General features: G+C 40.4%; 1 protein-coding gene across 1 annotated transcript; it reads right to left on the bottom strand.

Annotated features, from left to right (window-relative positions):
* Positions 1 to 16,204: 16,204 nt before the first annotated feature.
* Positions 16,205 to 17,164, bottom strand: LOC101831612 (olfactory receptor 1N2). The gene has a single exon (XM_005082105.3). It carries the CDS (start codon positions 17,156 to 17,158, stop codon positions 16,205 to 16,207), a length of 954 nt encoding a protein of 317 aa, XP_005082162.2. The 5' UTR covers positions 17,159 to 17,164.
* Positions 17,165 to 20,666: the final 3,502 nt, after the last annotated feature.

The following is a 20,666-nucleotide window of genomic DNA, read 5'->3' as shown; positions in this document are numbered from 1 at the left end:
AATATCCACTTGAGATTGAGTACATACCATGTTTGTCTTTTTGTGATTGGGTTATCTCACTCAGTATGGTTTCTTCAAGCTCAATCCATTTGCCTGCGAATTTGAAGATTCCATTGTTTTTTGTTTGTTTTTGTTTTTGTTTTCTGCTGAGTAGTACTCTATGGTGTAAATGTACCACATTTTCTTTATCCATTATTCAGTTGAGGGGAATCTAGGTTGCTTCCAGTTTGTGGCTATTACAAATAATGCTGCCATGAACATAGTTGAATGGATGCCCTTGTGGCATGGATGTGCATCTTTTGGGTATATGCCTAAGAGTGGAATTGCTTCATCTTGTGGTAGACTGATCCCTATTTTCCTAAGGAACCCCCATACTGATTTGCAAAGTGGCTGTACAAGTTTGCACTCCCACCAGCTGTGGAGGAGTGTTCCCCTTTCACCACATCCTCTCCAGCATAAACTGTCATTGGTGTTTTTGATTTTAGCTATTCTGCCAGGAGCAAGATGGTGTCTCAGAGTTGTTTTCATTTGCATTTCCCTGATGGCTAAGGATGTTGAGCACTTTCTTAAGTGTCTATCAGCCATTTTAGACTCCCCTATTGAGAATTCTCTATTTAGTTTATTTGATGTTTTGCTGACTAGCTTCTTGAGTTCTTCATATATTTTGGAGATCAGCCCACTGTCAGTTGTGGGGTGGGTGAATATCTTTTCTGATTCTGTGACCAACCATTTTGTCCTGTTGACTGTCCTTTGCCTTACAGAAACTTCTCAGTTTCAGGAGGTCCCATGTATTAATAGTCAGTCTCAGTGTCACTAACCAAGCAAGTGAAAGACCTATAACTAAAGAACTTTGAGTCTTTGAAGAAAGAAATGAAAGAAGATACCAGAAAATGGAAAGATTCCGCATGCTATTGGATAGGTAGGATTAACATAGTAAAAATGGCAATTGTGCTCAAAGCATCTACAAATTCAATGCAATCCCCATCAAAATCCCAGGACAATTCTTCACAGATCTTGAAAGACCAATATTCAAATCTATTTGGAAAAACAAAAGACCCAGGGTAGCCAAAACAACCCAATACAATAAAGGAACTTCCAGAGGCATTACCATCCCTGACTTCAAGCTCTATTATAGAGTTATAGTCTGGAAAAACAGCATGGTATTGGCAGAAAAATAGACAGGTAGACCAATGGAAACCAATTGAAAAACCTGATATGTACCCACACACCTATGAACACCTGATGTTTCACAAAGAAGCTAAAATTATACAATGGAAAAAAGAAAGCATAACTGGATGCTGGCATGTAGAAAAATGCAGATAGATCCATATCTATTGCCACGCACAAAACTTAAGTCTAAATGGATCAAAGACCTCAACATAAACACAGCCACACTGAACCTCTTAGAAGAGAAAGTAGGAAGTATCCTCGAACAAATTAATACAGAAGACTTCTTCCTGATCAGTAGCACAGACACTCTTGTATCCTGCCACTTTACTGAAGGTGTTTTAAGCTGTAAGAGTTCCCTGGTAGAACTTTTTTGTTTCTTACATAAAGTATCATATCATCTGTAAATAGTGAAAGTTTGACTTCCTCTTTTCCAATTTGTGTCCACTTGATCTCCTTTTGTTGTTTTATTGCTCCAGCTAGAACTTCAAATACAATATTGAAGAGATATGGAGAGCGTGGATACAAGTGTCTTGTTCCTAATTTTAGAGGAATCATGTTGAGTTTCTGTCCATTTAGTTTGATCTTGGCTGTTTGTTTATTATATATTGCTTTCATTATGTTAAAGTAGGTTCCTGTTAACCCTGTTCTCTCAAAGACCTTTATCATGAAGGGTTGTTGAATTTTGTCAAATGCCTTTTCAAAATCTAGTGAGATAATCATGTGATTTTTCTCTCTCAGTTTGTTTATATGGTGGATTACATTGGTGGACTTTTGTATGTCAAACCCCCTCTCCATCCCTGAGATGAAGCCAAATTGTTCATGGTGGACGATTTTTCTGATGTGTTCTAGGATTTGATTTGTCATTATTTTATTGAGTATTTTTGCATCAATGTTCATGAGGGATGTTGGTCTATAATTCTCTTTCTTAGTTGTGTCTTTGTGTGGTTTGGGTATGAAGTTAACTGTAGCCAGGTAAAAAGAGTTTGGCAATGACCCTTCTGCTTCCATTGTATGGAATACTTTGAGGAGAATTGGTATTAGCTGTTATTTGAATTTCTAGTAGAATTCTGCACTGAAACCATCTGGCCCTGGGTTTTTTTGGTTGGGAGACTTTTGATGACTACTTCTATTTCATTAGGGGTTATTGGTCTTATCTGCTCTTGATTTAATTTTGGTAAATGTTATCTATCCAAATAATTGTCCATTTCCTTTAGATTTTTGAATTTTTTGGATTACATGTTTTCAAAATATGACCTGATAAGTCTCTGAATTTCTTCAGTGTCTGTTGTTATATACCCCTTTCATTTCTGATTTTGTTAATTTTCGTGTTCGCTCTCTGCAGTTTGGTAATTTTAGATAAAGATTTGTCTGCTTGTTGATATTCTCAAAGAACCAAGTGTTTGTTACATTGAGTCTTTGTATTGTTTTCCTAGTTTCTACTTTATTGATTTCAGCACTCAATTTGCTTATTTCCTGCCGTGTACTCCTTTGGGGTGAGTTTCTTTCTTTTTGTTCTAGAGTTTCAGTTGGGCTGTTAATTCTCTAGTGTGACCATTCTCCAGTTTCTTCATTTGGGCACTTAGTGCTATGAACTTTCCTCTTAGTACTTTTCTCAGTACTAAGTGTCCCATAAGTTTAGGTATGTTGTGTCTTCATTCTCATTGAATTCTAAAATGTCTTTAATTTCTTTTTTATTTCTTCCTTAACCCAGGAATGGTGCAATTGCACATAGTTGAATTTCCATGAGTTTTTAGGTTTTCTGCAATTTGTGTTATTGACTTATAACTTTAAAGAATGGTGGTTTGATAAGATACAGGGCTTTATTCCAATTTTTGTACCTGTTGAGGTTGGCTATGTTGCTGAATATGCTATCGATTTTAGAGAAGGTTACATGTGATGCTGAGAAGAAAGTATATTCATTTTTGTTCAGATGGAAAGTTCTATATATGTCTGTTAAACCCAATTGTGTTATAACTTCTATTAATTCCTTTGTTTCTTTGTTAAGTTTCTGTCTGTGGTCCTGTTTAATGGTGAGAGTGGGGTGTTGAATTCTCCCACTATAAGTGAAAACAAATTTTCTTAAGAGTCTAGTTCAATTGACAATTTTTCTGAATCACAATAAGTAAAATATTGTTATAAAATGATTTTAAATATGCTCTTGAGAGCACTGCAATCATTATATAATGAGATATTATAAACACTGTAGAAAGCATGACCTGAAAACCCATGTCCAGCATTTGAAGCTGCTCCAGCCAGGAAGGCATATTACAAACCTGAAAAATGAGTTGTAGGTAACCTAAGTAAAAAACGCAGCTCCTGAGTCCATCCTGATGGATTAGCAAAAAGCACTCCTTGATTTAGAAAAATGTAAATTCAATAAAACAACCTTTCACCTAATGAAACTGGAAAAAAGTAGGAAATTAAATCTAGTGGGAGATGTAGCAACAGTTAGATCTGAAATCTATGAACGTGCAAAGGAAACATCACAAGTCAGGGGCAGGGACACCAAAGGCAAAGATCAACACAATGCATATTGCCTTGGACACAGGGTTTGTTATGCAGCAAGGCTGTCCTTGAACTGAGGATCCTGTAACTTTCACCTTCCAAGTGCTGGGATTTGAGGCATGAACCACTACAAACCAATGCAAAAACTCTGTAAAAACGATTTTTCTAATAGGAACACATGACAGAGAGTGGACAGATGAATAAGAGGAGCAGGAGGGAGAGGGGCTGGAGGAAGGGGAGAGAGAAGCTGGAATCAGATTTAATTGAGTACACATCCATGGAGAGTGAAACAAATGACAAAGGACACTGTAGGATACGCCACTCCCACAAGTTTGCTAGCCTAATTGAAATAGACCAATGCCTTGTAAGTCACATCCGCTCAGGCCCACACAAGAGAAAATTGACAAAAATCAGTAGTTCTACATCTATTAAACAAACAATGTTGATGGGGGAAGTCCTTCTGTGTATATGTAAATAAAGCACTGCTGGCCAAAGAGGTACCAGGGCTAAACAGTTTCAGTGATAAATTCTATCAAACTTTTGAGGAAAAATTGATGCCAGTTCTACAATTTCACCTAGAAAATGAAGCTGAGAGAGTGTAAGCTATCATCAACATAATACTAAAACTTGAAAAAGATGTTATATGACAGAAAAACTGCTAACAAATATCTTTCATTAATTTTGATGCAAAATCCTCCATAAAATGCTGAAAACAGAGGTGTTCCTCCGGCATCATCAGGTAAACAGGCCGGCTTCCCGGCCTGTGTTCCAGTGCCTGCAGATCGCCTGGGAACTGCACAGAGCTCCCAATCCCGGCGGAAGCCAAGCACCCCAGAATCCAGGTCTTCTCTCCGACCAACAAGACCAGGAAACCAGAGAAGGCTGGGAGTCCAGGGAAGAAGGTGTTCCTCTGGCAGCATCAGGTAAACAGGCCGGCTTCCCGGCCGGCCTGTGTTCCAGTGCCTGCAGATCGCCTGGGAACTGCACAGAGCTCTCAATCCCGGCGGGAGCCAAGCACCCCAGACTCCAGGTCTTCTCTCCCACCAATGAGACCAGGAAACCAGAGGAGGCTGGGAGACCAGGGGAGTAGCTGTTCAGGATCAGGTACAACAGGACCCAGCATAGGGTCCAGGGGACCAGGTAGGAGGCTAAGCGCCCCAGATTCCTGTTCTTCTCCACCCACGGGACCAGCATTTGGACAAGGAATAGAAGAACCACCAGATTATTGGACTTGCTAGCACCCACCAAAAAGGAACTCTGGTCCCCAGACCAGTAAGGGGCTCTTTCTGCACCCACAAGAAGAAGAGATGGGAAAGAGACAATACAAAAACACACTCAGCAACATAAAAACAAATATGACACCGCCAGATTCTAGAGACTCCACACCAGCAAGACCCCAACATTCCAATGCGAATGAAGCAGAAGAGAATGACCTTAAAAGCAGTTTCATGAAAATGATAGAGGCCCCAAAAGAGGATATAGGAAAATCCCTCAAAGAAATGGAAGAAAAAACAAACCAAAAAATGCAAGAAATGGAAGAAAAAACAAACCAAAAAAGGCAGGAAATGGAAGAAGAAACGAAGCAAAAAATGCAAGAAATGGAAGAAAAAACAAAGCAAAAAATGCAAGAATTGGAAGAAGAAACATACCAAAAAAGGCAGGAAATGGAAGAAGAAACAAAGCAAAAAATGCAAGAAATGGTAGAAAAAACAAAGCAAAAAATGAAAAAATGGAAGAAGAAACAAATCAAAAAAGGCAGGAAATGGAAGAAGAAACAAAGCACAAAATGCGAGAAATGGAACAAAAAGCACACCAAAAAATGCAAGAAATGGAAATAGAACAAACCAAAAAATTCATAAAAGGCAACAAATGGACGAAAAGATAAACAGAAAATTGCAAGAAGCAAGGGTTGAAAACTGAAATAGAGACATTAAAAAATACAATCTGAAGAAAGGCAGAAAATAGAAAAGCTGGACAAACAGTCAGGCACTACCAACACAAGCATTACCAACAGAATAGAAAAGATGGAAAAGAGAATCTCAAGTGTTGAAGATACGCTAGGAGAAATGGATTTATCAACCAAAGAAAACCTTAAATCCAACAAATCGTTAACACAAAACGTCCAGGAAATATGGGACACCATGAAAAGACCAAACCTAAGAATAATAGGTATAGAAGAAGTAGAAGAAATCAAAGGGGCAGAAGGCATATTCAACAAAATCATAGAAGAAAACTTTCCCAACCTTAAGAAAGACATGCCAATGAAGGTACAAGAAGCCTACAGAACACCAAATAGAGTGGACCACAAAAAAATCCCCTCGCCACATAATAATCAAGACCCCAAACATACAGAATAAAGAAAGAATATTAAGAGCAGCTAAGGAAAAAGGTCAAGTAACATATAAAGGCAGACCTATCAGAATTACACCTGATTTCTCCATGGAAACTCTGAAAGCCAGAAGGTCCTGGATAGATATTCTACCTACACTAAGAGACCATGGATGCCAGCCCAGACTACTATAACCGGCAAAGCTCTCAATCACTATAGACAGAGAAAACAAGATATTCCATGACAAAACTAGATTCAAGCAATATGTTTCCACTAACCCAGCCCTACAGAAAATTTTGGAAGGAAAACTCCAACCCAAGGAAGCTAACTACAACCAGAAAACATAGGCATTAGAGAATCCCTCTCTACCAACAGCCAAAAGAACAAAGGGGTGAAATTCCACACATAATTCCACCACCAACAACCATTGCAAATTGAAGAAAAGATGAGCAATCAATGGTCATTAATATCCCTCAATATTAATAGCCTTAACTCACCCATAAAAAGACACAGACTAGCAGAATAGATTGGAAGACAGAACCCTTCCTTCTGCTGCATACAAGAAACACACCTCACCCTCAAAGACAGACATTACCTGAGAGTTAAAGGTTGGGAAAATTTTTTCAATCAAATGGACCCAAGAAACAAGCAGGGGTAGCAATCCTAATATCTAACAAACTGGACTTTAAAATAAAATCAATCAAAAGAGATGAAGGAGGTCATTACATACTCATCACAGGTGAAACCCACCAAGATGAAGTGTCTATCCTGAACATCTATGCCCCCAATACAAAGGCATCCACATTCGTTAAAGAAACATTATTAGAAGTTAAATCTCATCTAAAGCCCCACACAGTTATAGTGGGAGATTTCAACACACCACTCTCACTACTAGACAGGAATACCAGACAGAAACTCAACAAAGAAGCAAAGGGTCTAATAGAAGTAATGACCCAACTGGGATTAACAGATATCTATAGAACATTTCATCCACATAAAAAAGAATATACCTTCTTCTCACCACCACATGGAACCTTCTCAAAAATCGACCACATACTTGGCAACATATCAAACCTCAGCAGCTACAAAAAAATTGGAATAACTCCATGCATCTTATCAGACCACTATGCTTTAAAATTAGAATTCAACAACAACACAAATTGCAGAAAACCTACAAACTCATGGAAATTGAATAATGCTCAACTGCACTATCCCTGGGTCAAAGAGGAAATAAAAAAAGAAATCAAAGACTTCCTCGAATTCAATGAGAACGAAGACACAACATACCCAAACCTATGGGACACTTTGAAAGCAGTGCTACGGGGGGAAGTTCATAGCACTAAGTGCTCACATGAAGAAACAGGAGGATAGTTATACCAGAGAATTAACATCACAGCTGAAAGCTCTAGAACACAAAGAAGCAAAATCCCCCAGGAGGAGTAGACGCCAGGAAATAATCAAATTGAGGGCTGAAATCAATAAAGTAGAAACCAGGAAAACAATACAAAGAATCAATGCAACGAAGAGTTGGTTTTTTGAGAAAATCAACAAGATAGACAAACCTTTGTCCAAACTTACCAAACAGCAGAGAGTGAACACGCAAATTAACAAAATCAGAAATGAAAAGGGGGACATAACAACAGACTCTGTGGAAATCCAGAGAATCATTAGGTCATACTTTGAACACCTGTACTCCACAAAATTCGAAAATTTAAAGGAAATGGATGACTTCCTGGATAGCTATCACTTGCCAAAACTAAATCAAGAACAGATAAGCAATTTAAATAGACCTATAACCCCTATGGAAATAGAAGCAGTCATCAAAAGTCTCCCAACCAAAAAAAGTCCAGGTCCAGATGGCCTCAGTGCAGAATTCTACCAGAAATTCAAAGAACAGCTGATACCAATTCTTCTCAAAGTATTCCACACAAAGAAGCAGAAGGGTCTTTGCCAAACTCTTTCTATGAGGCTTCAATAACCTTGATCCCCAAGCCACACAAAGATACAACTAAGAAAGAGAACTTCAGACCAATATCCCTCATGAACATTGATGCAAAAATAGTCAATAAAATACTGGCAAATCGGATCCAAAACAATCATTCACCACGATCAAGTAGGTTTCATCCTAGGGATGCAGGGATGGTTCAACATACGAAAATCCATCAACGTAATCCACCATACAAACAAGCTGAAAAACAAAACTCACATGATCATCTCACTAGATGCTGAAAAAGCCTTTGACAAAATCCAACAGACCTTCATGATAAAGGTCTTGGAGAGATCTGGGATAACAGGGACATACTTAAACATAATAAAAGCTATATACAGTAAACCAACAGCCAACATCAAACTAAATGGACAGAAACTCAATGCAATTCCTCTAAAATCAGGAACAAAACAAGGCTGTCCACTCTCTCCATACCTTTTCAACATGGTACTTGAAGTTCTAGCTATTGCCATATGACAACAAAGGGGGATCAAGGGGATACAAATTGGGAAGGAAGAGGTCAAACTTTCACTGTTTGCAGACAATATGATAGTTTACATCAATGACCCAAAGAACTCTACCAGGGAACTCTTACAGCTGATTAACACCTTCAGCAAAGTGGCAGGCTACAAGATCAACTCAAGAAAATCAGTAGCCCTACTATATACAGATGATAAAAGGGCTGAAAGAGAAATCAGAGAAACATCACCCTTTACAATTGCCACAAACAACATAAAATACCTTGGGGTAACGCTAACCAAACAAGTGAAAGACCTGTATTGTAAGAACTTTGAATCTTTAAAGAAAGAAATTAAAGAAGCCCTCAGAAAATGGAAAGACCTCCCATGCTCTTGGATAGGTAGGATCAATGTAGTAAAAATGGCAATCCTGCCAAAAGCAATCTACAGATTCAATGCAATCCCCATTAAAATCCCAGCACAGTTCTTCACAGACCTTGAAAGAACAATAATCAATTTTGTATGGAAAAACAAAAGACCCAGGATAGCCAAAACAACCCTGTTCAACAAGGCAACGTCCGGAGGCATCACCATCCCTGACCTCAAGCTCTATTATAGAGCTATAGTCCTGAAAACAGCTTGGTATTGGCACAAAAATAGACAGGTAGACCAATGGAATCGAATTGAAAATCCGGGTATTAACCCACACACGTACGAACATCTGATCTTTGACAAAGAAGCTAAAAATATACAATGGAATAAAGAAAGCATCTTCAACAAATGGTGCTGGCATAATTGGAGACTGGCATGTAGAAGAATGCAGATCGACCCATGTCTATCGCCATGCACAAAACTTAAGTCCAAATGGATCAAAGACCTCAACATAAATCCAGCCACACTGAACCTCTTAGAAGAGAAAGTGGGTGGTACCCTTGAACGAATTGGTACAGGAGACAGCTTCCTGAACATAACACCAGTAGCACAGGCAGTAAGATCAACAATTAATAAATGGGACCTACTGAAACTGAGAAGCTTCTGTAAGGCAAAGGACACAGTCAGCAAGACAAAAAGGCAGCCCACAGAATGGGAAAAAATATTCACTAATTCCACATCTGACAGAGGGTTGATCTCCAAAATTTACAAAGAACTCAAGAAGCAAGTCTCCAAAACACCAAATGAACCTATTAAAAAGTGGGCTGCAGAACTAAATAGAGAGTTTTCAATAGAGGAGTCTAAAATGGCTGAGAGGCACTTGAGAAAATGCTCAACATCCTTAGCCATCCGGGAAATGCAAATCAAAACAACTCTCAGATACCATCTCACCCCTGTCAGAATGGCTAAAATCAAAAGCACCAATGACAATTTATGCTGGAGAGGATGTGGTGAAAGGGGGACACTCCTCCATTGCTGGTGGGAGTGCCAACTTGTTCAGCCACTTTGGAAATCAGTGTGGAGATTCCTCAGAAAAATGGGAATAAACCTACCACAAGACCCAGCAACTCCACTCTTAGGCATATATCCAAAAGATGCCCATTCATACAACAAAGATGTCTGTTCCACTATGTTCATAGCAGCTTTATTTGTAATTGCCAGAACGTGGAAGCAACCTAGATGTCCCTCACCTGAAGAGTGGATAGAGAAAATGTGGTACATCTACACAATGGAGTACTATTCAGCAGAAAAAAAATAACGGAATCATGAGATTCCCAGGCAAATGGATGACACTAGAAGAAACCATCCTGAGTGAGGTAACCCAGTCACAAAAAGAGAAACATGGCATGTACTCTCTCATATATGGATTTTAGACATAGATCTGGGGAGTGCCAGCCTACAATCCTATGGCCAGAGAGTCTGGGAAACAGAAACTTTATTTAGTGGCTGATCGAAGAAGAGGCAGACTCCCTTGGTTAAGTACTGAGCTGAACTCAAGAAAGCCAGTAACAGAGAGGGAGGACTGATGATCAAAGGGATTAAGACTGGGCTGGTTTAACCCCCAGAAACAGCTGACCAGACAAAGGTTAACTCTTGAATCCCAGGCATCAGCCTGGGAATCCAGCATGGGACTGATCAAGACCCCATGAATCTGGGTGTCAGTGAAGAGGCCTAGGGAATCTATTGAGCATTGGGCAGCAGATCAGTACCCATCCCAAGTATACACACGGACTTTGGACTCCCATAGAACAATGTGAGATGCACTCTCACCCTGAACTCTTGGGGAAGGGTCTAGGCCCTGCCCTATATGAAATGACACACTATGCACACCCCCATGGAGGGCCTCACCCTCCCTGGAGAAATGAGGGGATAATGGGGGGGGAGGGCACGGGAGAAAGGGAGGGAATGGGAGAGGGACCTGGAACTGACTTGTGAAGCAACCTTGTTTCTTATCTAAATTTAAACTGGAAAATAAAATTAAAAAAAACACCAATGACAATTTATGCTGGAGAGGATGTGGTGAAAAGGGGACACTCCTACATTGCTGGTGGGAGTGCCAACTGGTTCAGCCACTCTGGAAATCAGTATGGAGATTCTTCAGAAAAATGGGAATAAACCTACCACAAGACCCAGCAACTCCACTCTTAGGCATATATCCAAAAGATGCCCATTCATACAACAAAGATGTCTGTTCCACTATGTTCATAGCAGCTTTATTTGTAATAGCCTGAACTTGGAAGCAACCTAGATGTCCCTCAACCGAAGAGTGGATAGAGAAAATGTGGTACATCTACACAATGGAGTACTATTCAGCAGAAAAAAGTAATGGAATCATGAGATTCCCAGGCAAATGGATGACACTAGAAGAAACCATTCTGAGTGAGGTAACCCAGTCACAAAAAGAGAAACATGGCATGTACTCTCTCATATATGGATTTTAGACATAGATCTGGGGAGTGCCAGCCTACAATCCTATGGCCAGAGAGTCTGGGAAACAGAAACTTCATTTAGTGGCTGATCGAAGAAGAGGCAGTCTCCCTAGGTTAAGTACTGAGCTGAACTCAAGAAAGCCAGTAATAGAGAGGGAGGACTGATGATCAAAGGGATTAAGACTGGGCTGGTTTTACCCTCAGAAACAGCTGACCTACAAGGGTTAGCTCTTGAATCCCAGGCTGATGCCTGGGAATCCAGCATGGGAATGATCAAGACCCCCTGAATCTGGGTGTCAGTGAGGAGGCCTAGGTAATCTATTGAGCCTTGGGCAGCAGATCAGTGCCCATCCCAAGTATACACATGGTCTTTGGACTCCCATAGAACAATGTGAGGTGCACTCTCATCCTGAACTCTTGGGGAAGGGTCTAGGCTCTCCCCTATATGAAATGACAGACTATGCACACCCCCATGGAGGGCCTCACCCTCCCTGGGGGAATGAGGGGATACGGAAGGGGGTTGGGGGGAGGGCACTGGAGGAGGGGAGGGAAAGGGAGAGGGACCTGGAACTGACTTGTGAAGCAACCTTGTTTCTTATCTAAATTTAAACTGGAAAATAAAAAAAATATATATATACAAATATATAAATAAATCACAAAACATGCCCAAAAAATGCTGAAAACAAAAGCAACACTGAAGCAAAATAATTAACATGACTACAAAGTGGTATTTATCTCAGTTATTCAAAGCTACTTAAAATTACAATACCAATATTTGTTTAGCTGGATCAATAAAACAACAAAAGGAGATCAAGGGGACACAAATTGGAAACAAAGAAGTCAAACTTTCACTATTTGCAGATGATAAGATAGTTCATGTAAGTGAGCCAATATTTGCAACAGGGAACTCTGACATCTGATAAATACCTTCAGTAAAGTGGCAGGATACAAGACTAAATAAAAATTAAACAATTCTATATAGAGATGATAAATGGGCATTGAAAAAATCAGAGAAACATCACCCTTGACAATAGCCAAGAGCAACATAAAATATCGTGAGGTAGCTCTAACCAAACAAGTGAAAAACCTGTATGACAAGAACTTTAAGTCTTTAAAGAAAGAAATTAAAAAGATAACACTAAATGGAAAGATTTTCCATGCTCCTGGATAGATAGGATCAACACAGAAAAAATGGCTGTCTTGCCAAAAACAATCTTTAGATTCAATGTAATCCCTATCAACATCCCAGCACAATTCTTCACAGACCTTGAAAGAACAATACTCAACTTTATGTGGAAAAACAAAAGACCCAGGGTAGCCAAAATAACCCTGTACAATAAAGGGACTTCTGAAGACATCACTATCCCTGACTTAAAACTGTACTACAGAGATGTAGTCCTGAAAACAGCTCCCTATTGGCACAAAAACAGACAGGTAGACAAGTGGAATGGCATTAAAGATTCTGATATTAGCTCACACACCACTGATATGAACACCTGATTTTTGACAAAGAAACTAAAATTATACAATAGCATCTTCAACAAATGGTCCTGGTATAACTGATGCTGACATGTAGAAGAATGCAGATAGATCCATGCCATGCACAAAAGTTAAGTCCAAATGGGTCAAAGACCTCAACATAAATCCAGCCACACTGAACATCTTAGAAGAGAAAGTGGGAAGTACCCTTGAATATATTGACACAGGAGACTACTTCCTGAACATGTCACCAGTAGCACAGACACTGAGATCAACAATTAATAAATGGAACCTTCTGAAACTGAGAAGCTTCTGTAAGGCAAAAGAAATAGTGAATAAGCCAAAATAGCAGCCTACAGAATGGGAAAAGATCTTCATCAATCCCACATCTGACAGAGGGCTGATCTCCAAAAATCAAGAAGCAAGTCTCCAAAGCACCAAAGGATCCAATTAAAAAGTGGGGGACAGAACTAAATAGAGAATTCTCAATAGAGGAGTCTAAAATGGCTGATAGACACTTAAGAAAGTGCTCAACATCCTTAGCCATCAGGGAAATGCAAATCTAAACAACTCTGAGATACCATCTTATACCTCTCAGAATGGCTAAAATCAAAAAACACCAATGACAGTTAATGCTGGAGAGGATGTGGAGAAAGGGGAACACTCCTCCATTGCTGACGGGAATGCAAACATGTACAGCCACTTTAGAAATCAATATGGGTTTTTTTTTCAGGAAAATATGAATCCGTCTACCTCAAGATCCAGTAATTTCATCCTTAGGCATATATCCAAAGGATTCACATTCTTACCACAAGGACATCTGTTCAACTATGTTCATAACAGCATTATTTTTCATAGCCAGAAATTGGAAGCAACCTAGATGTCCCTCAACTGAAGAATGGATAAAGAAAATATGGTACAATTACACAACAGAGTACTGCTCAATGAAAAATAATAATGACATCATGAAATGTTCAGACAAGCAGATGGAAATAGAAGCAACCATCCTGAGTGAGGTAAGCCAGACACAGAAAGACAAACATGGTACGTACTCACTCATAAGTGGATATTAGACATAGAGCAAAGGAGTACCAGCTTACAATCCACAACCACAGAGAAGCTAGGAAAGAAGGATGACTCTAAGAGATACATACATGGAACTCCAGAGAAGGGAAAAGGGACAAAATCTTCTGAGTACACTGGGGGAGGGGAGGGAGGTAGAGAAAGAGGAGGGCAGAAAGACTGGAAGGAGGAAAACTTGAGGGATCAGGAGAGTACAGTTGGGAGAAGAACAGAGAAAGAGATCAAGGAAAAAGATACCTTAATAGAGGGAGCCATTATGGAGTTAATGAGAAACATGGCACTAGAGAAATCTCCAGGAATCCACAAGGATGAACCCAACTAAGAACCCAAGCAATAGTGGAAAAGCTACCTTGAATGCCCTTCCCCTATAATGAGATTGATGACTACTGTAAATGCTAACCTAGATCCTTCATCTAGTAGCTGATGGAAGCAGAAGCAGAGATCAACAGTTGAGCACCAAGGCGAACTCCTGGAATCCAGTTGTAGAGATGGAGTAGTAATGAATAAAGGGGTCAAGGCCATGCTGTGGAAACCCAACTGGGGAACCAATGTAAGACTGAACCAGGCCCCCCAATTTGGGTGTCAGCTGGGGTCCTTGGGCAGTCTATGGGGCCTCTGGCAATGGAACCAGTATTTATGCCTAGTACACAGACTTTAGGAGCCCATTCCCTATGGAGGGGTACAGTGTTATCCTAGATACATGGGGAGGTCCTAGGTCCTGCCCCAAATGATGTGACAGACTTGATGGTCTCCCATGGAAGACCTCACCCTCCCTGAGGAATGGATGGGGGGCTGGGATGGGGATTGGTGGGGGCAATGGGAGGGTGGGAGGGAGTAGGAACTGGGATTGGCATGTAAAATAAGAATGTTTCTGATTTAAATAAAATTAATTTAAAAGGAAAAATGATTGTAGATTATTACATTAGCAAGCTAGAGAAGAAATTGTCAGACAGTGTATATGAAAAAGCATTAGGCAAAATTCAACAGTCATTCATGTGTTATCAATAAAAATTCAGTAAATTGGAAATACAAGGCAACCACTTCCACTTGACAAAGAATGTTTCTGAGAAACCCAAGTTAACATCATACTTAGCCTCTTTCCCACTAACAGGTTCCCTTTTATCACTGTGTTTCAATGACGTTTTGGAAATCTTAGCTCATATAATGTGATAAGAATAGGAAATTAAATATGTGCAAATTGGAAGAAAGAAACAAAATAGTCTTTGTTTGCAGATAGTATAATCTGTGAAGAAAATTTAAGAAATTGTTAAAGAAATCCTCATGGTACGATAAGAAATTATACCAAGATTTATAAAAGTTAATATATAGAACTCATTTGTCCCTTTCACTGCTTTTGACATTGTTTTGAACTTGATGTAGCTCATGATAATTCTTCTTCCTTGGGATACTGTGTGATAGGATTGCAGGCATTGCCCAGGTCATTAATTTCTTTGCTTTATGCAAATAGAGAACAAATGGTATTTAAAATTAAAATCACATTAGAATTTACATTAATGCCAAGCCAAAATGACAGATGTGCTCATGTAATATATGTAAAAGCTCTTTATTAAAGTTTCATAATTTACAAAAAAATACAACCACGGTTTAAAAGTTTTCTGACTTTTTATAATCCCAATTCCCACCAGACTAGTTTTGATACAATTATTGTTCTCAAAATTTTCAGTACACTTGATTTTCTTCTAATGTTAGGAAAGATTTCATGTAAAACCACAGAGAAAGAATCATGTATAATCAAATACAAAATTGGCACAATGTAGGCACTTAAGAAAAGTTTTCTTTGAAAAATATCCATGACATTAGCAAACTGTAAGGAGATAAGCAGTGAGGGCATAGCATAGTGTATGTATTACTTTGATATTTGTCTCTGGTCATTACTGAATACTATGCTTAGGTTGTTCTTCCAAAACCTTTCTTGTCATGGTTAGCATGGTGTGACAACATAGATGTCACAGGCCCTGGAATCAAATCTACCTGGTTTTGGAAACTTATTTACATCCTATGATAAGTTTCACACCCTCTTTCAAATATCTGATGAATGACAATGAATGACAACCAACAAATGTTTGTTTCCTTGTCCCTTCATCTCATTGCATGCTTGCCTCAATGACTGTAGGACAGCATATGACTCGGTCCATTGCAGCGCATATGCCGGTTTTAGAGCTGAGGATCAGGGATGGTGTTCCATTGTCAGCAATGGTTGTCATAGTGAAGTCAAGAAAGATCAAGGCATAAGACCTCATTTCACAACGTAGCCTACTGTTCCATTTCTAGCTCAGGGTTTTGAAAACAGCACTAGGATTAAGCATTAGAGTTATAGTAAGAAGACTGCTTTTCCACCACCAAAAAGTTTGCCCAACGCCTCCTTCATGTCTCTATTCCTCAAGCTGTAGATGAATGGGTTCAGCATGGGAATGACAATCATGTAGAGAACGGCAGCCCTGCTTTCCCTCTCTGCAGAGTGAGTTGATGGGGGAGGTAAATACACACCCATCAGAGATCCATAGAAGAGTAGAACAACTGTGAGATGAGAGCCACAGGTGGAGAAGGCTCTCCAGCGCCCTCCGGGAGAAGGGATGCCCAACACAGCCCAGGAAATGCGGACATAGGAGAAGACGATCAGCATGAGAGGAATAGCAAGGAACACCAAGCCCATGGTAATGATCATCAGCTCATTAATGTGGGTGTCAGAGCAAGCAAGTTTCAGCAGAGCACTGGGGTCACAGTAGAAGTGGGGGATGGCTGTGTGGTCACAGAAAGCGACGCGGGTCAGCAGCAATGTGTGCGTCAGGGCGGGGCAGTTGGTCAGCACCAAGCACGCACACAGCATTAGTGCACAGAGTTGGGGACTCATAGCTGTGCTGTAATGGAGTGGCTGGCAGATCGCTACATAGCGGTCATAGGCCATCACAGCCAGGAGGCAGTTGTCAAGGCCACCGAACATCAGGAGGGAATACAGCTGTGTAAGGCACCCAGAATAGGAGATGGTCTGACTGTGGCTATGAATGTTGGCAAGCATTTTGGGGACTGAAGCAGAGGTGAAACAAGCATCAGTTAAGGACAGACTTGCCAAGAAGAAGTACATGGGAGTATGAAGGTGTGCGTCAGAGCTGATGACAAGGATGATGAGCAGGTTCCCCACCACAGTGACCAGGTACATACCCAGGAAGATGCCAAATAGAAGAGGCTGCTCGCCTGGCTGCTCAGAGAGTCCCAGAAGGAGGAAGTCTGAAGCACCAGAATGGTTCACTCTGCTTGGCTTTCCCATCCTTCGCATTTCCTGCGTGCAGATGAAAAGTCTCTATGTGCTAATATTTAATTATTGGATCAGCTCACAGATACAGATTTATATAGCCATAACTATGTGGGGTGGAAAATGGAGAATATATGGGTACCAATGGAAATAAAACACAAAACATTTTTATAGAAAAATTAATATAATAAACACCCAAATGCAAGTTTTGTTTTCTGTGTAGCAGTAGGGTCTATAGAAAAGAGATCAATCTGATTAAAGAAGTCAGCTTGGTCTATTTGAATGAGGTGGCAATTAAGCAAGGCCTTACTGGGAATATTTGAAAAGCTCTTTAAGTTGGTGTATTAGGACAGAGGTGTAAGTCTTCATCAACACTCCCCCTCTTCTCCTAACACACACACACACACACACACACACTTACACACACACATTTTATCTTTTTGTGTGGACACCGAAAATGTGTTGAACTTTCCTCTATTTGGGAGCGTTAGACACACATGGGCTGAGGGCAGTGCTTACCTTAGGATGCCCCCCAAACTCTCCCCTTTATCTCTTTCTTCTCTCCATTTTTTGTATCACCCTGTGGCAATCTGGGGATCGGTATTTAAGACCCTCTTTCTTCACACCTACGATTTTGCTGTATCTCTCTGTTACTTGTTATCACCAACTGGAATGAAAATGAAGGTTTTTGAGTCTTTTCCCTTCTGCAAGCAGCTTTGCCTGTTGTTTTTTGGATTCAGTGTGAGGCGGTATTCCACAGCCTTTGTAAGTGTGTGGCATAACAAGAGTCATCATCTTAAGTTTTCTGTCTACTTTGTGGTTCATAAGAAGCTTCTAATCTTAAGAAAAGATTTTGGTTGCATATCAGTAAAATGATGGCCTATTTGGGGGGGTCAAGGTGTGTGCGTGTGTGTGTGTCTGTCTGTCTGTCTGTCTCTGTCTCTGTCTCTGTGTGTGTGTGTATGTGTGTGTCTGTCTGTCTCTGTCTCTCTCTCTGTATGTGTGTGTGTGTATGTGTGTGTGCATTTGAGCAATGGTAAAGATGAGTCTTAAAGATGAGTCTTATCCCTTCCAGGTTCTTACCTGTCCCAGTGTGTATCAATTGGAAGCATCTTCAGATTCTCAGTTTTCTCCTCTAGCTGTAATGTTCTCTGGGAAGATCTGAAGGAGACCTATTCTGACATGGTCAGGAAAAGCTGGCATCCACTGAGTCTAGTTTTCTTTGAAAAGAGCTACAGTGTCTGACTCAATTTCTGCTTCTTTGGGCCAAAAAAGGACAGTGGTTTCTTATGGCTATAAAGGCTTCTGACAGATCATTCCCAACTCAATTATTGAAGACAACTCCAGTGTCATTATAGAGCCTGCTCTCCAGCCAGCTCTATATGGGTCCTAGGGGACCTGGGGCATTTCTTTTCTCAAGGGTTAAACTACCAGGTTCAGGTCTCAGGAGTGTGATTCTGAGTCTCTTGATGGCATGTTCTTTAACTTTACAAGCTAGCCCACTGGGCCTCACACACTTCCCAGCCTTTGCCCTCATTAAAATGAGATAGAAAAAGAAATACATATCGTACCTGATAACAAAGCCATTTTTATCGGTTTATATGTTGATTTTCTGTTTTTAAATTCATCTCTCATGCAGCATATCTCTCATGTATCACCTCCCTCTCCCCTCCCTGTCCTTGCCCCTATCTCCTTCCCATCTATTTTTCTTCCTTTCCCTTCAGAAAAGGACAGGCTTCCCAGGGATATCAGCCACACAGGGCATGTAAAGTTGAAATAAGACTAGGCACCGCCCTCATATTAAGGTGGGACAAGCCAGCCCAGTAAGAGGAAAGGATCCTCAAAGCAGGCAAAGGGACAGTCCCTGCTCCCACAGGAAGAGCAAGCTAGACAACCACAACACAAATGCAGAAGGCCTAGGTCAGAACTATGCAGGCTAACAAGGCCGTTTTTTTATTCCCCTAAACAGAAATAAAAGTTAATATGAGACACTCCCTCAAAACATCCAAAAGCCTTGAGTGAGGCTCTGCAGCAGACTCTGTAAAGCACTCCAGCATAACCAGCTCATACAGCAGCTGCTAGGAAAGTTATCTTCCATGTTCCTGTTAGCAAGCAGCCCTTCCTGGTTACAAGTAAGAAAGAAAGCTTTTGGGGTCAGAACAACAGAATCCTGCCTTGCAGTTGGGAAAGTGGGTGTCCATTTAGGGTAAGGATTTGAGTAGAATTCGTCCTGGTGTCTGCTCACATCAGGATTCCAACCCCTTAACTACCGTACATCATCCCAGCAATACCCCTGGGCAACCAGGATTATGACTGAATTATTAATGATTCAATAAGTATAAAAGAACCAAACTATCTAAAAATCTTATATATCTCCCATTACCAGTAACAGTAAAATTAATTCATTCCAATTTCTTCTACAGTGCTGGAGAACTAATCCAGGCTCTCCTATGTGCTAAGTAAGTACCCCGCCACCAAGCTACTCCCACAGATTGCTTCTCTTGAGTTTTTGAGGTATTTATTTCTTAGTTTCCCTGTTGCTATGTTTATCCTTTTTCCCACTGAAGTGTTTGTACCTTTTAAAATGGATATTAGTAACAATAAGATTTTTTAAAGGTATATTGTCACCTACTCCTTGTCTTATTCAAAAAGTATATTTGTACTATAATTGCAGTTATTTTACTTTGTAATTTCTCCCCAAGTATCTTCATACTAAAATGTCCTGTTCCAACCATTAAATGGGGTATGTTTACTTAATTATTTCTTACAAATTTTACTATTTTATTTTTAAATCATTATTGCATTGTATAGATGTTTTGCTTTCATGTAAGTCTGCATCACAGGCATGCCTAGTGCCACAGAGGCCAGATGAAGGCATCCGATCTCCTGTAACTGGAGTTTCAGAGAGTTGCAAGCTGCCATGCAGGTATGGGGAACTGAGCCTAGGTCCTCTGGAAAGCAGCCAGTGCTCTTTTTTCCATTTTGCAGTCATTTTATTTTATTTTATTGTTTTTTTGCAATGTTTTTATTTAAATTAGAAACATGAATGCTTCACATGTCAATCCCAGCTCCCTCTCCTACCTCTCCTCCCTTGTCCCTGCATCAGACTCTCCCAGCCCCCCCCAATCCCAATATAATTTCCCAGGGAGAGGGAGGCCCTCCTTGGGAGGGATCTCCAGAGTCTGTCATTTCATCCTGGGCAGGACCTAGGCCCTTCCCCATGTGTCTAGGATGAGAGAGTATCTCTCCATGTGGAATGGATTCCCAAAGATCATTCATAAACCATGGTAAACACTGATCTACTACCCAAGGCCCCAGTGATTTCTGTGGCCTCCTCACTGACACTAAATTCATGGGCTCTGGATCAGTCCCCTGTTGGCCTCTCAACCATTAGTCTGGGCTTCTAGAGCTCCCTCTTATCCAGTCAGCTGTCTTTGTGGGTTTCACCATCATGGTCTTGACCCCTATGCTCGTCACTCCTCCATCTCTGTCACTAGGTTCCAGGAGTTCAATTCATTGTTTA

The sequence above is a fragment of the Mesocricetus auratus genome, unplaced genomic scaffold (genome assembly GCF_017639785.1).
Source record: "Mesocricetus auratus isolate SY011 unplaced genomic scaffold, BCM_Maur_2.0 Super-Scaffold_100047, whole genome shotgun sequence".
Classification (NCBI taxonomy): domain Eukaryota; kingdom Metazoa; phylum Chordata; class Mammalia; order Rodentia; family Cricetidae; genus Mesocricetus; species Mesocricetus auratus.
This window is presented reverse-complemented; position numbering and strand designations above follow the sequence as displayed.

Bases quoted from the DNA above. Each gene is read 5' to 3' on its own strand.
- LOC101831612 (XM_005082105.3), bottom strand. From the start codon at position 17,158: ATGGGAAAGCCAAGCAGAGTGAACCATTCTGGTGCTTCAGACTTCCTC.